General features: G+C 45.1%; 1 protein-coding gene across 2 annotated transcripts in view; it reads right to left on the bottom strand.

Moving 5' to 3' along the window:
• COBL (cordon-bleu WH2 repeat protein) overlaps positions 1-14,028 on the bottom strand; it is a 238,094-nt gene extending 224,066 nt beyond the window's left edge. For both annotated transcript variants that reach the window (XM_054990870.1, XM_054990871.1), the window contains exons 1-2: positions 13,924-14,028; positions 12,918-13,134 (exon numbers count right to left, since the gene is read on the bottom strand). In XM_054990870.1, coding sequence (XP_054846845.1) covers positions 12,918-12,967 — 50 coding nt within the window. In that variant the 5' untranslated portion in view covers positions 12,968-13,134; positions 13,924-14,028. The remainder of the gene's footprint in view (positions 1-12,917; positions 13,135-13,923) is intronic.
• Positions 14,029-17,265: the final 3,237 nt, after the last annotated feature.

Here is a 17,265-nt window from a genome sequence, read left to right as displayed (position 1 = left end):
AGAGAGAGAGAGAGAGAGAGAGAGAGAGAGAAAGAAAGAAAGAAAGAAAGAAAGAAAGAAAGAAAGAAAGAAAGAAAGAAAGAAAGAAAGAAAGAAAGAAAGAAAGAAAGAAAGAAAGAAAGAAAGAAAGAACTGGGCCTCTGTAAAGCCTAATACATAATCAACAGCACAAGTGGCTAATGTCTCTTAATGTTGTCTATAAATAGTAACGAAGCAAGCTCAACTGGATTTTTGAAAACATGGGATGAATCCTAATTAGTGTCATTTTTCTACACCAGTTTCCCACTATGGATAGTTAATCAACATGTGTATAACTGCTAGAACATAGTGCGACAGTAGTACCATTCTAAAGACAAACTTGCTTCTGGTGGAGAAGTTCTAAATGTAGATATCAGATATTATATTTCACAGCACTCCCCCGCCATGCCATGCAACCACTCTGACTCATGTGTTGGCATGTGCTAAATCTCTGGCTCCTTTCATTTCTGATGCTGTAATGCTGAAACTATGACAACGATACACTATTCACAAGATGAATGCTTAGTGATAAGCACTCTACTACACACAACTCTGAAAATGTATTGTACATAAACTGTTAAGTTTTATAGCAAATTACATTATGGATTCATTACAGAAGCAGAATCTCCTAATTGCTTGTATAATATAAATGGCCAACTACTTTGAAGAGTTTTGTAATACTTAAATGCTTCTCTTCCCCTCCCCCCCCACAAATCCATTGTTTGGCTCTATCCACAAAGTACTTTCTTATAACATCACTGCTATAATTAACGTGAACACCTGGCCACTGCCACAAACTGTACATTTTATATATGACACAGAAGCAGGTACTGATAACACACAAGTGATCCACAAATCTTAGCCATGCTTCCAGATTATTTTGTGAAGGGAGAACTCAGGCAGCTCCCCCAAGAGGAAATGCATACACCATATTTCCTCCTAAAGAAAAAATGCACAAACTCTCAATTCATTGGGACTAAGGCATGACGACTGACGCAGTAAAGGAGATGCTAGGGAATCTGTGTCTTTCAAACATTTTTAAAATTCAAAGACGGGTTGCAAAGGGTCCTGATGCAGATCAGGCAACAGGAAGGAGAAGGGGTTTAAATATTTTGCCACACAGGCCTCCCAGCATCTCATCTATGAGATGATGATGTATTCGTTTTCTAACTCGCCCTCCCTGCGAGCAGGCTCAGAGCGGGTGACATTAGTACATAAAAATACAAAAGATAAAACATATTTGGCACAATAAAATCAAAAAATCTCAATAAACGTACGTTTCAGATCCCAAGATGGAGCCCTCCTTCATTTTCCCTACCCACCATACATAGTTAGGACCCAGTCACACACACTTCCATATCAACTACAAAGTTACTGTTGCAAGCCATTCCTATCCTCAAGCCAAGATAAACTTGTGAGTTTGTTCAGTCCAGTAAGTGAAGGAGGTACAGACACAATTTTTAAATTTTTATTTTACTTCATTTATACCCTGCCTTTCTCACCATTGGGGACTAGAGATGGGCACGAACCAAAATTCATGACAAACCAGGCCGGTTCGTGGTTTGCAAACCAACGGTTTGTCAGATCCCATTTCTGATGAACCGCCATGAACTTTAGGCGGGTTCATTTGGTTCGTTTTTTGGTTTGTCCCTGCAGACAGCCTGGTGCCAATCAGTTTCCTAGGCAACAGGTGATGGACTTCCTGCAGACCTTCTGCTGGCCCAGAAGTGACCTTCTGCTGGCCTGGAAGTGATGATTTTCTGACCTGGATGTGACGTTCTCACGAACCAAACAAACCGGTTCGCGAACCGGGGGCAGGTTCGTGAAAGTTCATGGTTCATAAAATTTGATGAACCACGAACCACATGGTTCGTTTTTTTCCCAGTCCGTGCCCATCTCTACTGGGGACCCAAAGCTGCTTACATTGGTCTCCCCTCCTCAATTTTATCCTCACAACAACCCTGTGAGGTAAGTTATGCTGACAGCATGTGACTAACCCAAGATCACCCAGCGACCTGGTAGAGTGGAGATTCAGCCTACAATTCCAGATACTAGTCTGACAGCCTCACCATTAATTACCCCCCTACAAACTTATAGCAACTTTAAGGTCCATTTTAGACATACAGTCTTTTCAAAAGTATAGTAATATATTAAAATGATACCCCTCCAATTGGAATACTCAATGGCAATGCAACCAATAAAATAAATAACCCACTGAACCAGACACTCTTTGTTTAGTACAGGCACTCAATATTGTGATCTCAGCAGCAGCCAAGAAACGTCACAGCACACCATCACAGTGGATAATAGCCTGAACATGAACAAAGCATGATGTGAGAACAGCATCACAAAATACCAATACTATGTAAGGTTATATTAGAAGACTGCCCAACGGGTACCCTGTATGGTTTGCCCCAACACAAGAAATAACCAACAGGGGAAACTCCACCCACCAGAAAAATATCTCATGTACAAAAATATGATAATGTATCACGTATACATATATTTATAAAGTGACAACTGCATATGGTGAATAAATAGCTCTTACATATAAATACCAATGAAATTATATATATAAACAGCAACTACTATAATATACATGTACATCATCCGCCAATGCATCCAATAAACACAATGACTACAATTAATACAGTAAGTATCAAAAATATGAAAACACATTCATGGGTGCATATATATGGTCATTAGTCTAATACAAATATCATTTCTCTTTTCTTCTCTTGCAGAGACACCAGAATGAAGTCTTAAAGTGACAGACACCGTTGTTGGCAGACGAACAGGTAAAAACAAGAAACTTTCCACTTTGTAATAAAGAGCAAGAAAGACTCTCCACTTTTTACAGGTTGGATAATGCAGACTGGGGGCACAAAGACTCCACCCCCACCCAACGAGCAGCCAGCCCACATTTCGTATTAACAACTTTTTCAAGGGCAGAAAAGATATCCAACAACAACTCTTTGGTCTGAAGACTAGACGTTTACCTCTGTTAGTCATGGTGCCTGTGTGCACCATGGCATCCACCACTGTGTTTCTGGGGGCCCAGTTGCCTCTTCCCAAAAGCATCTCTTCCCCATAGCAAAGAGCCAATGCTGCCTTTCCTTGACCTCAGAGGAGAAGGAACTGCTTCAAAAGAGCCCAGGAGACATCAACTTTGTGCTAGGGACTGCCCATTTGGAAACAGTCAGCACAACCATAGAAAAGTACATGATCTGGAACCACATTCCCAACATTTTGTGAACGCTACGTGTTCTCAAAATCTAAGAGCGCCCACAGACACAAGCTTTAACACCAAAAGTTATGAATGGAAAAACTCCAGTTCTTGGAAAACAGAGTTGTTGAGGGTATTTGGCAACAGCTATTTCACATTCCAACTGCAACTCCACCTACACTACAACCTGATTCTATCACACAATATGAGTGGGGCACTTGCCCTAAGCGCCAACCGTGCCACCACAAAACTTTAGCCAAAGTTACAAGAAAGTTGATACTGACGCAGCTATAGATTGAGAGCTCAGATATGAACATAGACTCTAACTCCACAAATAGTCTGTGTGTGTTTGAATGTATGACAGAGGCAGTGTTTCAAGAACTGGCTTTAATTATATTAGTATAGCAAATATATTAACTGTTAATACACTTCAATAAAAGCATAGGTGGTGGGTTGATTCCAGTACATATTATTTCTCTATTTTTTAAATCTGTTATGGACATATTGCTATATTCTAATTTCAAGTCCTCTAGATTCCTGCCCTTCGTTAGAAAGAAATAAGTCTTTAGCCCGTTTCATTGTGGAAATGCAACAAGGAGATCTGCTTTTTTTAATGAAATCTGGGGATTCAAACGAACTAGCAGACAGACTGTTATTACACTGTAGAGATATATTAATTGCTGATTTTTAAATATTTAAAATATTTATATCCCAATTTTCTGCAATGCCCAAGTTGGCATCTGAAAACTGACACAGCGGCACAGCCAACTGGAGCGCTGCCACTTTATTCCAGTATGTGTCATCTTTGAATGCACGAGTTATTACTATAAATCACCAAATGCCTCCGGTGGCAAGGAAAATGGTACTGATAAGGGCAGTACCTACAAAAATTCACACCTCCCCCCCCAACACAACATATAAACCATGATTATGAGCTTTCCAAAAAAAAAGATCATACAAGACAGGTTTGGCAAAGCAGAGGAAAACATGGAAAGTGAATGTTCCAACACTTTTTTTAAAATTCTGGTTTGGATGAAAGACTGGCACAAAACCTCTATGTGGAAGCCCCCACAAGGACTTTCCGGACACACTGAATAACATCTGCTTTGTTTTGTCACCTCTTTTGCAGCATCTTATCTTGAAAACATGTATTAAAACGCATTACTAAAGGTTAACTCCGTTTGGTAACTGACAGTAATAACTCGTGCAATCTAGAGATTTGACAAAGATGGCATGTGCTGAAATAAAGTGGCAAAGATCCAGCTGGCTGTGCCTTTTGACTTATTTTAAAACAAAGAACTGTATCAATTTTCACAGGCACTGTGCCATGTAATACTTTACAGTACATCCACACCAATGCATACAATAAAGCTTTCCTACATACGTTTTGCCAATAATTTTGTTCACTTCCAACGAAGATACCTTGTAATAATAATATTATTTGGTGCTTATTTGGGTGCTTTTTTTGTTTTTAAAAAAGTGCCCGTACCTATAAAGTTGTACCAATTCCCACCTCCCCCTGCAGATCTCCATTAGGTTGCTCCGGAGGGTCCATTCTCTCTCTCTCTGGCTGAGTGGGCTGGCCAGAGAATGAGTGTCAGGGTTGGAGGAGCCCCTGAAAAGTTGCCGGTACTCAGTAGTGGAGTACCAGGACAAAAATTAAAAAGGCTTGATGCTATTAATGATTAAGCCAGAAACAATGGTAGCTTGCTTAAAAGTTATGCTAAAAAAGTGAACAAGGTCACCATAACTTACCACTGTAAGCTGCTGCACGTGAAAGTCCTCCTTCTATAGAATGTATTTTTCTACACAGGTCAATATTTACAACGATATGGTAATAGTCAAAAATAGCTACCAAAAGTATGACTCTTTTATATTGCATGTAACCCAATTAAAAGAAACCAAACTGTATCTCCTCCCCCCACACACCGAGTCATTATTGACCCATAGGGGGACATCGCATGTTTTCTTGGCAGACGGGATAGTCCACCAGGATCGAACTCAGGTTCGGAGCACAGCTTGGGCTGCAGTACTGCAGCTTACCACTCTGCGCCACGGGGCTGTATCAAATAAAGAGATTAGACATTTAATACCCAACCAGTTAGGAGGGGGGCAGGTAACCACTTTATGCCAGAGGTCATAAATTCTTAGTGAAAGTGGTAGCACTGACTAACATTAAAGATATAAGAAACCGGATTTTATTGAATAAAGAATTTATGTTTTGCCTTTCAATTATCTAAAAGCCCCAAGAAGCTTATATCAATCAATTAAAAATCGGTATCATTTAAAAAATAAAACAAAAAGGCAGTAAGCCCACAGGAAATGAAGGACATGAAACTAATGTAGGAACCAATGTGATATAGTAAGCTGTTTGACCAGAACTGGAGAGACAGAGTACAAATCCCAACTCAGTCATGAAATTTACTGTGTGACTTCAGGACACATACTCTCCCTACATAAGCTACATCATATTGAAAAGATAAAACAGAAGCCAACTAATAAATGTCACCATGAACTCCTTGGCAGAACGGAGAGATAAATATGTAACAGGTAGGCAAAAGAATATCATTTTCTCCTGCCATTTTAACAACACCTACCAGGCAAAGTGACCTTAGCAATATAGGCAGAGCAGCCCCAAATGCCTTGTGATCCAGTGCAAGACAAAGCAGGGAAATTCACTTTAATTCAATCCTTCCCCAGGGAAGAGTCACCCAGTTCCACATGCCCTGGATGCTGAGCTGGAGCTTCCTGACCCAACATTTCCTGAAAGGCTCCTCCAGGTATCAACTGAGCATTTCTTTAAAAGCACCGTCTTTACCTGCACCTAAATGCCAGAAAAAAGAGGCAAGTGGACTTCCCTTGAGAGGGATTTCACAGTACTGCTGGGAAGGCAATGTCCTCTGTAGACATGGGCACAAATTGAAACACGAATCAAACTTCGTGATGAATCGGGCTGATTCGTGTATTACGAAAATGCATTTCATGGAACCACGTTTTTCACAAAATCCATGACTTTGGGGGCCAATTCGTTTGATTCATGAATGCTTCGTGATGCCAGACAGGCTGGCGCCGATCCATTGATTCCCTCGGCAACATAGGCCCGGAATGTCTGCAGACCTTTTGTTGGTGTGGAAACCCCAATCTTAGCCCACGTAACCTTGAAAGGCAGCTCTCCCTGCCAACTAGAGAGCTCCCATTCTGTTCTATGAGAGCAACAAGCAGGGGGGAGATGGGCCTTCTGTGGCCATGGGAACACCAATCATCCCTCCAAATCCTGTCAGGCAAGGAGCTCCTGTTCTTCTCTGTGAGTGTTTCTTATGAAAGGCACCACGCTGTGCCTCCTGCTTTCAGTTCCAGTAGACGGAGGGAGAGGGAGGAGCTGTTGCTGGGATTTGGAGTGAGAGAGAGAGTCCCAGGCCCACGAGGAGAGGGCGGCCACCGACGGAACCCATCTGGCGAAATTGGTGGGTACCCATTAGGGCATAAGGGGAGTGCTGCAGGCCACCCCTCACCCCCTAAGCCCGTGGCACCTGAGGGGGCAGAAGGGAGGTGGACTCCCAGTAAATGTATTGCAATCTTCACCAAACTTGGAGCATGGCTGGAGTAGAACCTGCTGAAGTCTCCCAGCGAGTTTTGCATCTCTGGTATGAAGGGGGCCATTGTAGGGCCCTGGGATCTGATGAATCACAAACCTAACGAATCATTTCGCGAAACAGGACAATTTCATGAAAGTTCGTGGTTCAGGGAATGTGACAAACTACAAAACTCAGGGGGGTTCCCCATTTCGTTCTCATCTCTTTTCCTCTGTGTTCACCCATTTACCTCTGATGGTAGGGGCATACGAAGAGTGGACTCTGAGGAAGATTTTGATGTTTTGTGTCAATGGAGGTAATTCTTTAGCTATTCCAGGCACAGGCCAATCAGAATAAAACAAGTCCTTTAAACTGAATCTGGAAATGTACTTGGCATCTTAGTAGCCATGTTAGTCTGCAGCGGAATAGCAGGATTTGAGTCCAGTAGCACCTCAGAGACCAGAGATTTTCAGGGTATAAACTTTCGATATCTGAATAAGGAAGCTTTAACTCTCAAAAGCTTATACTCTGAAAATCTTGTTGGCCTCTAAAGTGCTACTAGATTTAAATACTCTATATAGACAGCCTCACCACACTGTGTGTCAGCCGCATACTGTACACAGAAACTCCAAATAACCTTCCCCAGCATGCTCATGTAAATGTTAAATAGTACAAGAGACAAGGACAATATCGCAGACCTGACAAGACTGAGAGCATTCAGAACTGACTGAAATTTGCCTTCTTATAAGAGACAGAACTACTACAAAACCGTACCCACAAACTCAACCAGGCAGGACACTGTAGAAGGATAACCATGGCGGATGGTATCAAACACATACTGCTTTTCCATTTCCTGGCATAGGTCACCTACTAAATTAATGAAAGCAGCCTCACCGTGCAATGCAAAGCAGAGTTACACACTTCTAAGACAACTGGCTTTAATAGGAGGGTGTAACTCCTAAACAGGGAGCCGCCAGATCAGAAGACAGTCTGAAAAGGGCATAGATAACCAATACCATCTATGAACCCTTAGAGATGAGTCACTGCTACAGTCTCTAGGACCTTGCATAAATACACAACATTGCATACTTAACCGAAGTTGTTTATATCTTAGGTATTCTTTTAAAAAGTTTTCACCATAGTCTCTTTTATCACTGTAAAGAGCTTGCAGCCTCAAAGAGGTTTTAAACCCCTATAGTCCATTAGTCCAGCCTTCCTCTGAATCAAATTACCCAAAGATGGACATCAGTTCAAGGATTCTAGTGGTCATATCACTAAAGATTCTTCTCACCTCTACAGGTTGCACAAACTGAAAACCATCCATCAAAACACTCCCAGCAGAAATGACAGCTATAATCAGGCCACTACCTGAAAACAACACGGCATTCTGACTGGAACAGAGGTGAGCAATATATTTGCAAAACATTTAGCAAATTAATCACAGCATTCCTCTGAATCTCTATTCAAACTATACAGAAGAATTCACTGTACAGATAGATGCAGGAATGCAAAACTTTCTGTGCCACCATCATCGCCAAGGAACAAATACCCACAATCTACAACGCAAAGTATAGCAAAGAGTGACCTTGTGGTTTGGGGAAGCTGGAGGGTACCTTTCTGAGTGCGCAGTGACCTCCTTCATAACCGTTGCTACTTATCACAATTCTCATTATACTCTCATGAGAGATCTGGAAATATTCACCAGAAGTTAAACTTCTTCCAAGAGTCTCTGTCATCCTTACTATTAAAAATTATCCTATGGCTTATTCTATGAACCAGCAGACCCACAGTTAATGCTAGCAAGTGTTTAAAATGTTATTTATTTGCTTCAATTAAACCGTACCTTTCTCATCAGTGGGGATCTGATGTGGCCTACTCTCCTCAATTTTATCCTCATAGCAACCCTATGAGGTAGGTCACACTTTTACTGGAATTGCCCAGCAGCATCCATGGCAGAATGGGGATTTGAACTTGGACCTCCAAAATCCAAGTCCAACACATTAACCACATGAAAACTACACAGTTCTGAAAATCCAGTGTTCACACGGTACCTTGGGTGTAACACCACCTCATGGTTCTGGCAAGCTGAGAACATGGCTGTTTCCACACGGCTCCCCGCTGCTCGTAACAACCCAGAAGATCGCGCAAAAAATGTGGAAGATTGCGTTTTCTCGCGCGAGATTTGCACGACGTCATGTGAAGTTGCGCAAATCTTGCGCGAGAAAACGCGATCTTCCACGGTTTTCGCATGATCTTCCGGGTTGTTGCAAGCAGCAGGGAGCCGTGTGGAAACGGCCCATGTTTTATTTAATGCCCATAAACATTTCAGAAATTAAAATAAAAAGCATAATTCAACACTATCAAAATTCCCTACTGCTTTTTGCTCGGGACCAAATTCTACCTACTATCTCTTATCTGGAATATTACCTATAATTATGCATGCGCCTAGAGAATATGGCCTTTAGGATTTTTGATTTAATATACACAGCCCAAAACATTATTCCCAACCCTCCTCTCATCCCAATTAGAAGGCTACAATTCTAATTTTGTAAAAATATTTAACTCCTCCCAAAAATGCAAATAGAAGTAATTCTCAAATCAGGAAATTACAAAGTTATGTCTTTAGAACATAATCACTTCTAATTGTTTGTGAATGTGTACTGCTGTTATCTTGCCACTGATTATACGTGCAGACCTGTACAAAGAAATTAGCACTCTCTGATGCAGGGCTTTTTTTCAGGGGGAACGCAGTGGAACGGAGTTCCGGCACCTCTTGAAAATGGTCACATGGCTGGTGGCCCTGCCCCCTGATCTCCAGACAGAGGGGAGTTTAGATTATCCCCTGCACCAGCGGCACAGAGGGCAATCTAAACTCCCCTCTGTCTGGAGATCAGAGGCGGGGCCACCAGCCATGTGACCATTATCGCTGAGGGCAATTTAAACATTAAAAAACTCCCCCCTTGTTTCAGCTGATCCAAAGTGATGTCATTGTGCGGTCCTGAGTTCCACCACCTCTTTTTCCAGAAAAAAAGCCCTGCTCTGATGCATATTAGCTACAACTATTACTAGCAGCTATTTTAATGTCATCCATAGTGCACAACAGGGCAGCTTGCTATTCAGCTCATCACAACTCACAATATCTTTTCATCTACATACTTTACCTCAGACTATTTGCCTCAACTTTACAGTCTCTTAAAATGCTTTAAGAACATTCAGATAGTTGCAAAATTGTTCTCACAAAGAAAATTTAATATTATTAAATATTATATTATTAATGTAATACAAATAATAATTTTTATAATATATAAAAAATCTACCAACATATGCAGATCAAGACAATATACTGTATCAGAATTATCGAAGCACAGAGAGGTTTGGCCTTGACTGGCTCAAGGTCATCCAATGATCTCCTCCTATTTGAACCTAAATATTCAAGGTCCTACACCAACACTGTAGCCACCACGATACACGGGCTCTCAAATAAAAATACCTTCTTACTCTATTCCAGAATTAGGAACAGAAGCACAAAAACCAAAGCACTGCCTTCTTCTGTATCTGAATCTCAACACGTTAACCCTCTCCATACCGTAACTCAAAACACAGGAATTCCAGAACTCTTTTACCTTTTCTTTTACAGACGTTGCAACTGCAAAATTGAATTACAACGCACAACAGCCCTGGATAGGATAGTAATGGGCATGTCTGGCTAAGAATAGTGTTCTTTTTCCCCCTCATCCTGTTAACTGCCACTTCATTTCTTAGAAAAAGGGAGTGCCCATGAGACAGATATCTCCAAAGGGAATATCTAAAAATACGTATTGGGAAACACTGAAAAAACTCTACGCTTTGCAATACACCAAATTATCCAGTGTGAATATTGCAACCCATTCAAATTGAATCACACCCTTTTTCTGAACTTACCAGACTCCCTGAGCACCTCCCACAACCTACAAAACATACAAGATAGTTTTCTGATCATATAGTTTTCTTCACCGAATATCCAGCTTAGGAACCACACCTACTCCATTGTTCTCTCTGACTCTTTGGCCTATGATGTTGTGATCCACACCAACCAGACTGAAGTCTATTATCAGTAAGACCTGGCAAAATTATCACAAGCCCATTCCTGCTTTGAGAGACAGAGTGAATTTCCTTGCTCCTTTATATATATGCACAACACATTTATCTATTATACTGCACTAAGATCTAAAGCAGATTCACAAACACAAGTACTCAGTTGCTCTGGATTTAATTCATTAAATATTGAGAGAATTGAAAACTATTTTTTTTGCTGTAGAAAAGAACGAGAGTCCAGTAGCACCTGTAAGACTAACAAAATTTGTAGTGGGGTAGGAGCTTTTGTGAGTCACAGCTCACTTCTTCAGATACCAACTCTGGTATCTTCTATCTGAAGAAGTGAGCTGTGACTCATGACAGCTCCTACCCTACCACCAATTTTGTTAAGTCTTATAGGTGTTACTGGACTCTTGCTCTTTTCTACTGCTACAAACAGACTAACACAGCTACCCATCTTGATTTGGTTTGTTTTGCTTACACTTTAATTTCCAGTTACATGAAGTTTTAAAAGGGGAACTGAAATACATCATGCAAACTTGTAAAAGTATTGCCCACCCTCCATCCACACAGGTTCATTCCACATTGACCAATCTGGGACGCCGCCCTTTGCTCAAAGCCTCCAATGCAGACCAGAACCCACCCTCCTCAAACATCTGGATGGCTGGTACGTCAGACTTCAGAGCTCTTGGTGGGATGGCCATTTTTTAAAACAGCTGCATGAGTTGAGAATCTCCAACTACACCAGAAAGTGCTTCACCAGTTGCCTATCTGCTTGCTGTGCAACTGTCAAAAGGTGCCACATCCAACTTTTTTTAAAGTAGCAAAGTTGAGAAAGGGTATACCAGGGCTGTTGCTTCCAAAGGAAGGGGTTCCTCCCAAATTTTCAAGCCCCTTCTTTCCCTCAGGATTGTGCACCTAAGCTGGGCTCCCTGCCCGCCCCCTCAAGGCTGTTTCTGGCCTTTCCCTCCTCCGCTGTCACTCCAGGCCCCACCTCAGCCTCCTCTTGACAAGCGCTCCCAAGAGCCGGACTCTCCCTCACAGCTGTCCACCGGGCTCCAGCTCCTCCCTGGGCCGTCAACAACTGAGGAGGCCGCCAAGGGGGGGGGGGGGAGCCAGGAGCAAAATCCCGGGAAGCTCCAATGGGTCACGGGCCAGCTGAGGAGAAAGGGCCTAGAGCATGAGAGAAATGGTGCCTGATATGGTTGCCAACCACCAGGTGGGGCCTGGAGCTTCCTGGAATTGCTCTCCAGGCGACAGAGACCTGCTCCCCTGAAGCCAATGGCCGCTTTAGAGGGTGGACTCGGGCATTCCGTCCCACTGAGGTGTGTCCCCTCTGCAAAGGCTCAAAACCTCCAGAACTGTCCCAACCCGGAGCTGGCAACCCTACAATTCCTGGCGTGGCTCCCGCCCTTTGAACAGGCCGAGCGGACATTCAACCAGCCCCCCCCCCCCCGCTGCTGCCAAAGGCGCCCTCCCTGTCAGAGACAAACAGGTGGCTCCTTTGCCTCCCTCTTCCCCCTTCGGCTGGAAACCCTCACTGGGGATTAAAGCCCCATACAAAGAGGGAGCGGCAGAGCCGGCCAGCCGCTCTGTGGAGAGGGGACAGCAAAAGGGGACCACAGAGCGCGGCCTGCGAACCCCGAGTTTGTGCCCCCCCACCTACGGTTGCCAACTCTGGGTTGGAACTTCCTTGGGGATTTGGGGTGAGTCTTGGAGAAGGCCCTCAGCGGGGTATAATGTAATATAATGTCCATCTTCCAAAGCAGCCGTTTCCTCCAGGGTCATAGACCCAGAGGAGTCAGCCGCCTTAGTCTGTCGTTGCAAAATAATGAAGAGTCCAGTGACACCTTGAAGACTCGCCAACTTTATTGTAGCAGAAGCTTTCAAGCTTCGTCAGGTTGGTTAGTCTGGACTCTTTTATTATTGCCTCCAGGGGGGCTGATCCCTGCCGCCTGGAGATCCTGTGTCATTCCGGGAGGTCTCCAGCACCCGCCAGAAGCTTCCGCCCGCCCTGCGTTCCTTACCCGCTGGGAGGCTTGCAGTCCCCGGGGCGCAGCAGCGTCGTCGCCTCCATGGGTGGCGGAGACAGGCGAGGTCCCGTCTGACCAAAGCCGGATCCAGTCCCGAGGGCACCTACCCCTCCGCGGAGCCGCGTTCTCCCTGGCCGCCGTCGCCCTTCATTCGCGCCGCGGCCCGGCTCCTGCCGGCGGGCGAGCCCGAGCCATCCTCGGCGCGCAGCGGCTGGAGGGAGGCAAGCGAAAGGAGAGGGGAAGCTGGGAGGGAGGCGCGGCCCGGGCGAGCTCGCCCTCTCCCTCCGTGGGCAGGAATACCCGCGGGATATTTTAGACGAGCGCCCGGCCGCGGCTTGGTTTGCAAAGGCAGGCGGGGAGAGGAGCGACGTCGGGGGAAAGGTATGAAATATTCATCCTTCCAACGCGTATTTGTTTTCCGAAACCCGGCGCGACTCTCAGGTTCAGGTATAAACCGAGCAAGGAGCCTCTACGGCGCTGCCCTGCCAAAGGAATACGAGGCACACGGGAAATGTCGGGCAGGACGAGCGGCCGGGCTCCGAGCTGAGCCGGGAGAGCGCCCGGATCCGGTTGCAAAGCCCGGACGCCTCTCCGCAACAGGTGCGGCGCCAAAAGCGTCTGAGCGTGCGCAGAGTGCCCGGGAAGCGCCCTTCGCTTGGGGCCGCGCGCGCACCCGGTGCTCGCCTGGAGTATTTGAAAGCGTCCTTCGACCCCTGGCGCGGTTTCGGCGCCCCTCCGCAATGACTCGGGAGCCGCCGCCGTGCAACTCAGAGCCAAGCTACAAGTGAGGAATGACACTTGTCTGGCAATACACGTGAGTGTGTTCACGTGCCAGGCAAGCGTCATTCGTCTCTTGTAGCTTGGCTCTCAGCGGGCTTTCCGACCCAGAATCGGCCTCGCCGAGCTGCTGGAGCGCTGCCCGCGCCCGCCAGAAATCCTAGCCGGGACAGCAAGACGCAAACTGCTCTCAAGATACTCCAAGCTCCTCGGATCCGCTTACCTCCGCGCTGTCGGTGCCCCTTCCACCCAGCGGGCTGCGCAGCAAGAAGCGCCTCGCCGCTGCTCCAAAGAGGCCGGCTCGCGCCTCTCAAAATCTCGCCCTTGACAATCGGGAAAGTTTGAGCAAAGGGGCGGGCGGGGGTGGCGCGCTGGAGCTGCCGGCGGCGGGCCGCGTTTCCATGTGACTGCTCAGGGCAAATACAAACACGGCGGTGGAGAAGGCGCCCGGGAGTGCGGCGGAGCGAGCGGCTCGGGCGCACGCGGGTCCCGCCGCAGCTACACGTCCCTGGATCGCGCCCGCAAGCGGCCCAGTGTCCAGCCGCCTGCCTGGAGAGGAAACTCTTTGCAAACCCAAACACGGCTGCTGAGTTCTCCAAAGCGGCGGCTGTGCCCACTGCCAACAAAGAGACACAGGCCTTTGCCTTACTCGGCGTGTGTGTGATGTGCCATCAAGTCGCCTCCAATGTATGGCGGCCCTATGTAGGAGAGACGTCCAAAACGTCCTGTCATTAACAAACTTGCTCAGATCCTGCGATCTGGAGGACGTGGCTTCTTTGATTGAGTCCAGCCATGTCCTTTTAGGTCTTCCTCTTTTCCTATTGCCTTTCACTTTTCCAAGCATCATTGAGTTTTCCAGAAAATCTTGTCTTATGATGGGACCAAAGTACACATCAAAATATTCAGCATACATCACGCCTAAAAGGTCAAAACGTGTCCGAGTTGCTTGAAACAGTGGGCTTGCCAACCTCCAGATGGGGCCTGGAAATTTGGAATTACAACTGGTCTCAAGAGACAGAGATCAGTTCCCCTGGAGGAAATGGCTGCTTTGGAGGGTGGACTCCGTAGCATTATACCCTACTGAAGTTCCTCCTTTCTCCAATCTCCACTCCTCAATCTCCCAAAATCTCCAGGAACTTCCCAACCCAGAGTTGGCAGCCCTAGAAAACTGAGGACTGTTTCAGCGGCCCTAGTGTTGGCTGTGACACCCACCCACCCCCTTTGGATTAGCAGGCTTCTCCTACCTCACAGGATTCTTATGAGGATTGAAATATAATAGATAAATAATTTATTGTTATATTTTATGCTACTTTACTCAAACTTAAGGCGGATTACACAGTGTAAGTCCATACAATCAACAGCCAGGGCTTTCAATAAACAGTACAACAGGGTATGGATTGTAAACATTTGGAAACAAGCATGGATCCGAATACAGAGAAGAAATATTGCAGAAAGAAAACACAAGCAGTATGATACAATATGTTAAATGATGCAGAAACTCCCAGCAAAAGCATATCTACACCAACAGACAGTACCCAGTAGTACAGTCTACTGTACAGTCTCTGTCCATTTACCAAGACATCTCTCTGAGCCATTTCTTGCAGCACAGGCCTATTGCCTGAGTAAAAAGCCCTCCTAAATTATTCAGTTTTGCGCAGTTTGCGGAAAGCCGGGAGAGTGGGAGCTTTCCTGACCATCTCAGGCAGGCCGTTCCATAAGATGGGGGGCACCAGAGAGAGAACATGTGTGTGTGGCTTTGACCGACTGCAGGGCGGTATCTGCAGAACGCTCTGTTCAGAAGAGCAAAGCTGCTGTCATGGAACGCGGGGGAAGAGGTGGTTGCACAGATATGAGGGGCCAAGGCCATGAAAGGCTTTAAATGTGATAGTCCTGACCTTGAATTGAGCCCAGTAACTGATGGGAAGTCAATGGAGTGACTATAGAATGGGAGAGATGTGCCTGCTCTGTCTAGTGTCTGATAAAAATGGAGCTGTGGTGTTCTGTGTGAGCTGGAGTCTCCAAACCAACTTTACAGGGAGACCTTTTCAAAGTGTATTACAATCCAGAGGGGACTTCCTCCTCTCTCCCGGTCACTAGTTTTCCTCCAGTAGTGGGGCCATATTAACCCATGGCCGGGCCCCTAGGCTTTCAGGTATTTTGGGCCCCCTTTGGCACTTCAATCTTTCATCCTGCCACAGCTGACAGCCTGATCCTGGCACGGTAGGTACTAGGCCACAGTACATAGCCCTATACCCATTTGGGCATCTCCTGAAGAATTCTATTCACAATTTTTAAAATATTTTTATTGCACAGGGAGAACTCTTCAGGAAAGCACATTTTGGGGGTATAATTGTTCAATACTGTAATATTTGAAGTGAATAAAATTTTTATTATTTATTAATATATATATAATTTATGGATATAAGGAAGCAGTTAATTATCTTATTAATAGAGGTTATATAAGAGAATCAATTGTAATTTATGTGGGGGGTGCCTCAACAAACAAAATTGACGAGCCCCTTAGGCTTCGGCCTAGTCAGCCTTATGAATAATGTGGCCCTATCCAGTAGGTTGTCACCACCCAGAGTGAACAAGCTTGCTCCTTCACCAGCTGTTTGGGAAGCTGGTGGGCCACTGAGCATGTACATATTTCTAGCAAATGGCTTGAGTAGGAGGCCCGTAAGTGAGGTCACATTGACAAGCTTAACTAAAGAAAGAGCGTTACTGATTTACAGAAAGAGAGAGAGAGAGAGAGAGAGCACAAAGTATATAGGACGTTACCATAAGCCAGGGTTGCAGCTAAGACAAAAATAAAATAAAAGGCAAGAGTCTAATTTGTAACTATACTTTGAGCACTACCAAAAAGATCGGAACATCCTCTGCTGAGATGGGTTCATTCTTGGGAGTATAGGAGACAGAGACACGCCAGCCTCTAGCACCTTCCCAGCTCCATCTCTAGGACAACCTCCTCCTCCATCTCTCTCAAGTTGACAGTTTTTAATCAGTTAAATGAACATTCCAAAGAACCAATGCTGTTTGTTTTTTCCTGCCAGCTTTATATCCATCTCTGCTTTCCCAGGGCACATTTAGAAAAGTAAATCACAGGCCAGCTTAATATCTGAAAGAAGCCTGCATGATCTCCTATCATGAGAGATTTTGCATTACAATAGGCTTGATGTTACCATGGCATAAATCCCGTGGCCAGATCGGTCATGTCAGGGTAGGGTGCCATCTTCCAGGCTAGTGTGAGTTGGGAAAAGGCTTTTTTTTGCAGCATCAGCATTTACTTGTTTCTGTAGCAGTAGTGCTGGGTCCAATATAACCCCATGGCTCTTAACTGAATCTGCAAGGGACAGATGAACTCCATCAGAAGTGGGGAGTACAATGTCCCTCAGCCTTCCCAACCAGCATCACTTCTGTCTTGCCTGGGTTCAGTTTCAATTTGTTTGCTTTCAGCCATTTGACCACACCTGTCAGGCAGTGACTCAGGGAATTTGGATAGTGAGATACAGAGCTGGGTATCATCTGCATATTGACAGCATCCAATTTCACAGCTATGAATGAT

The sequence above is a fragment of the Eublepharis macularius genome, chromosome 11 (assembly GCF_028583425.1).
Source record: "Eublepharis macularius isolate TG4126 chromosome 11, MPM_Emac_v1.0, whole genome shotgun sequence".
NCBI lineage: Eukaryota > Metazoa > Chordata > Lepidosauria > Squamata > Eublepharidae > Eublepharis > Eublepharis macularius.
This window is presented reverse-complemented; position numbering and strand designations above follow the sequence as displayed.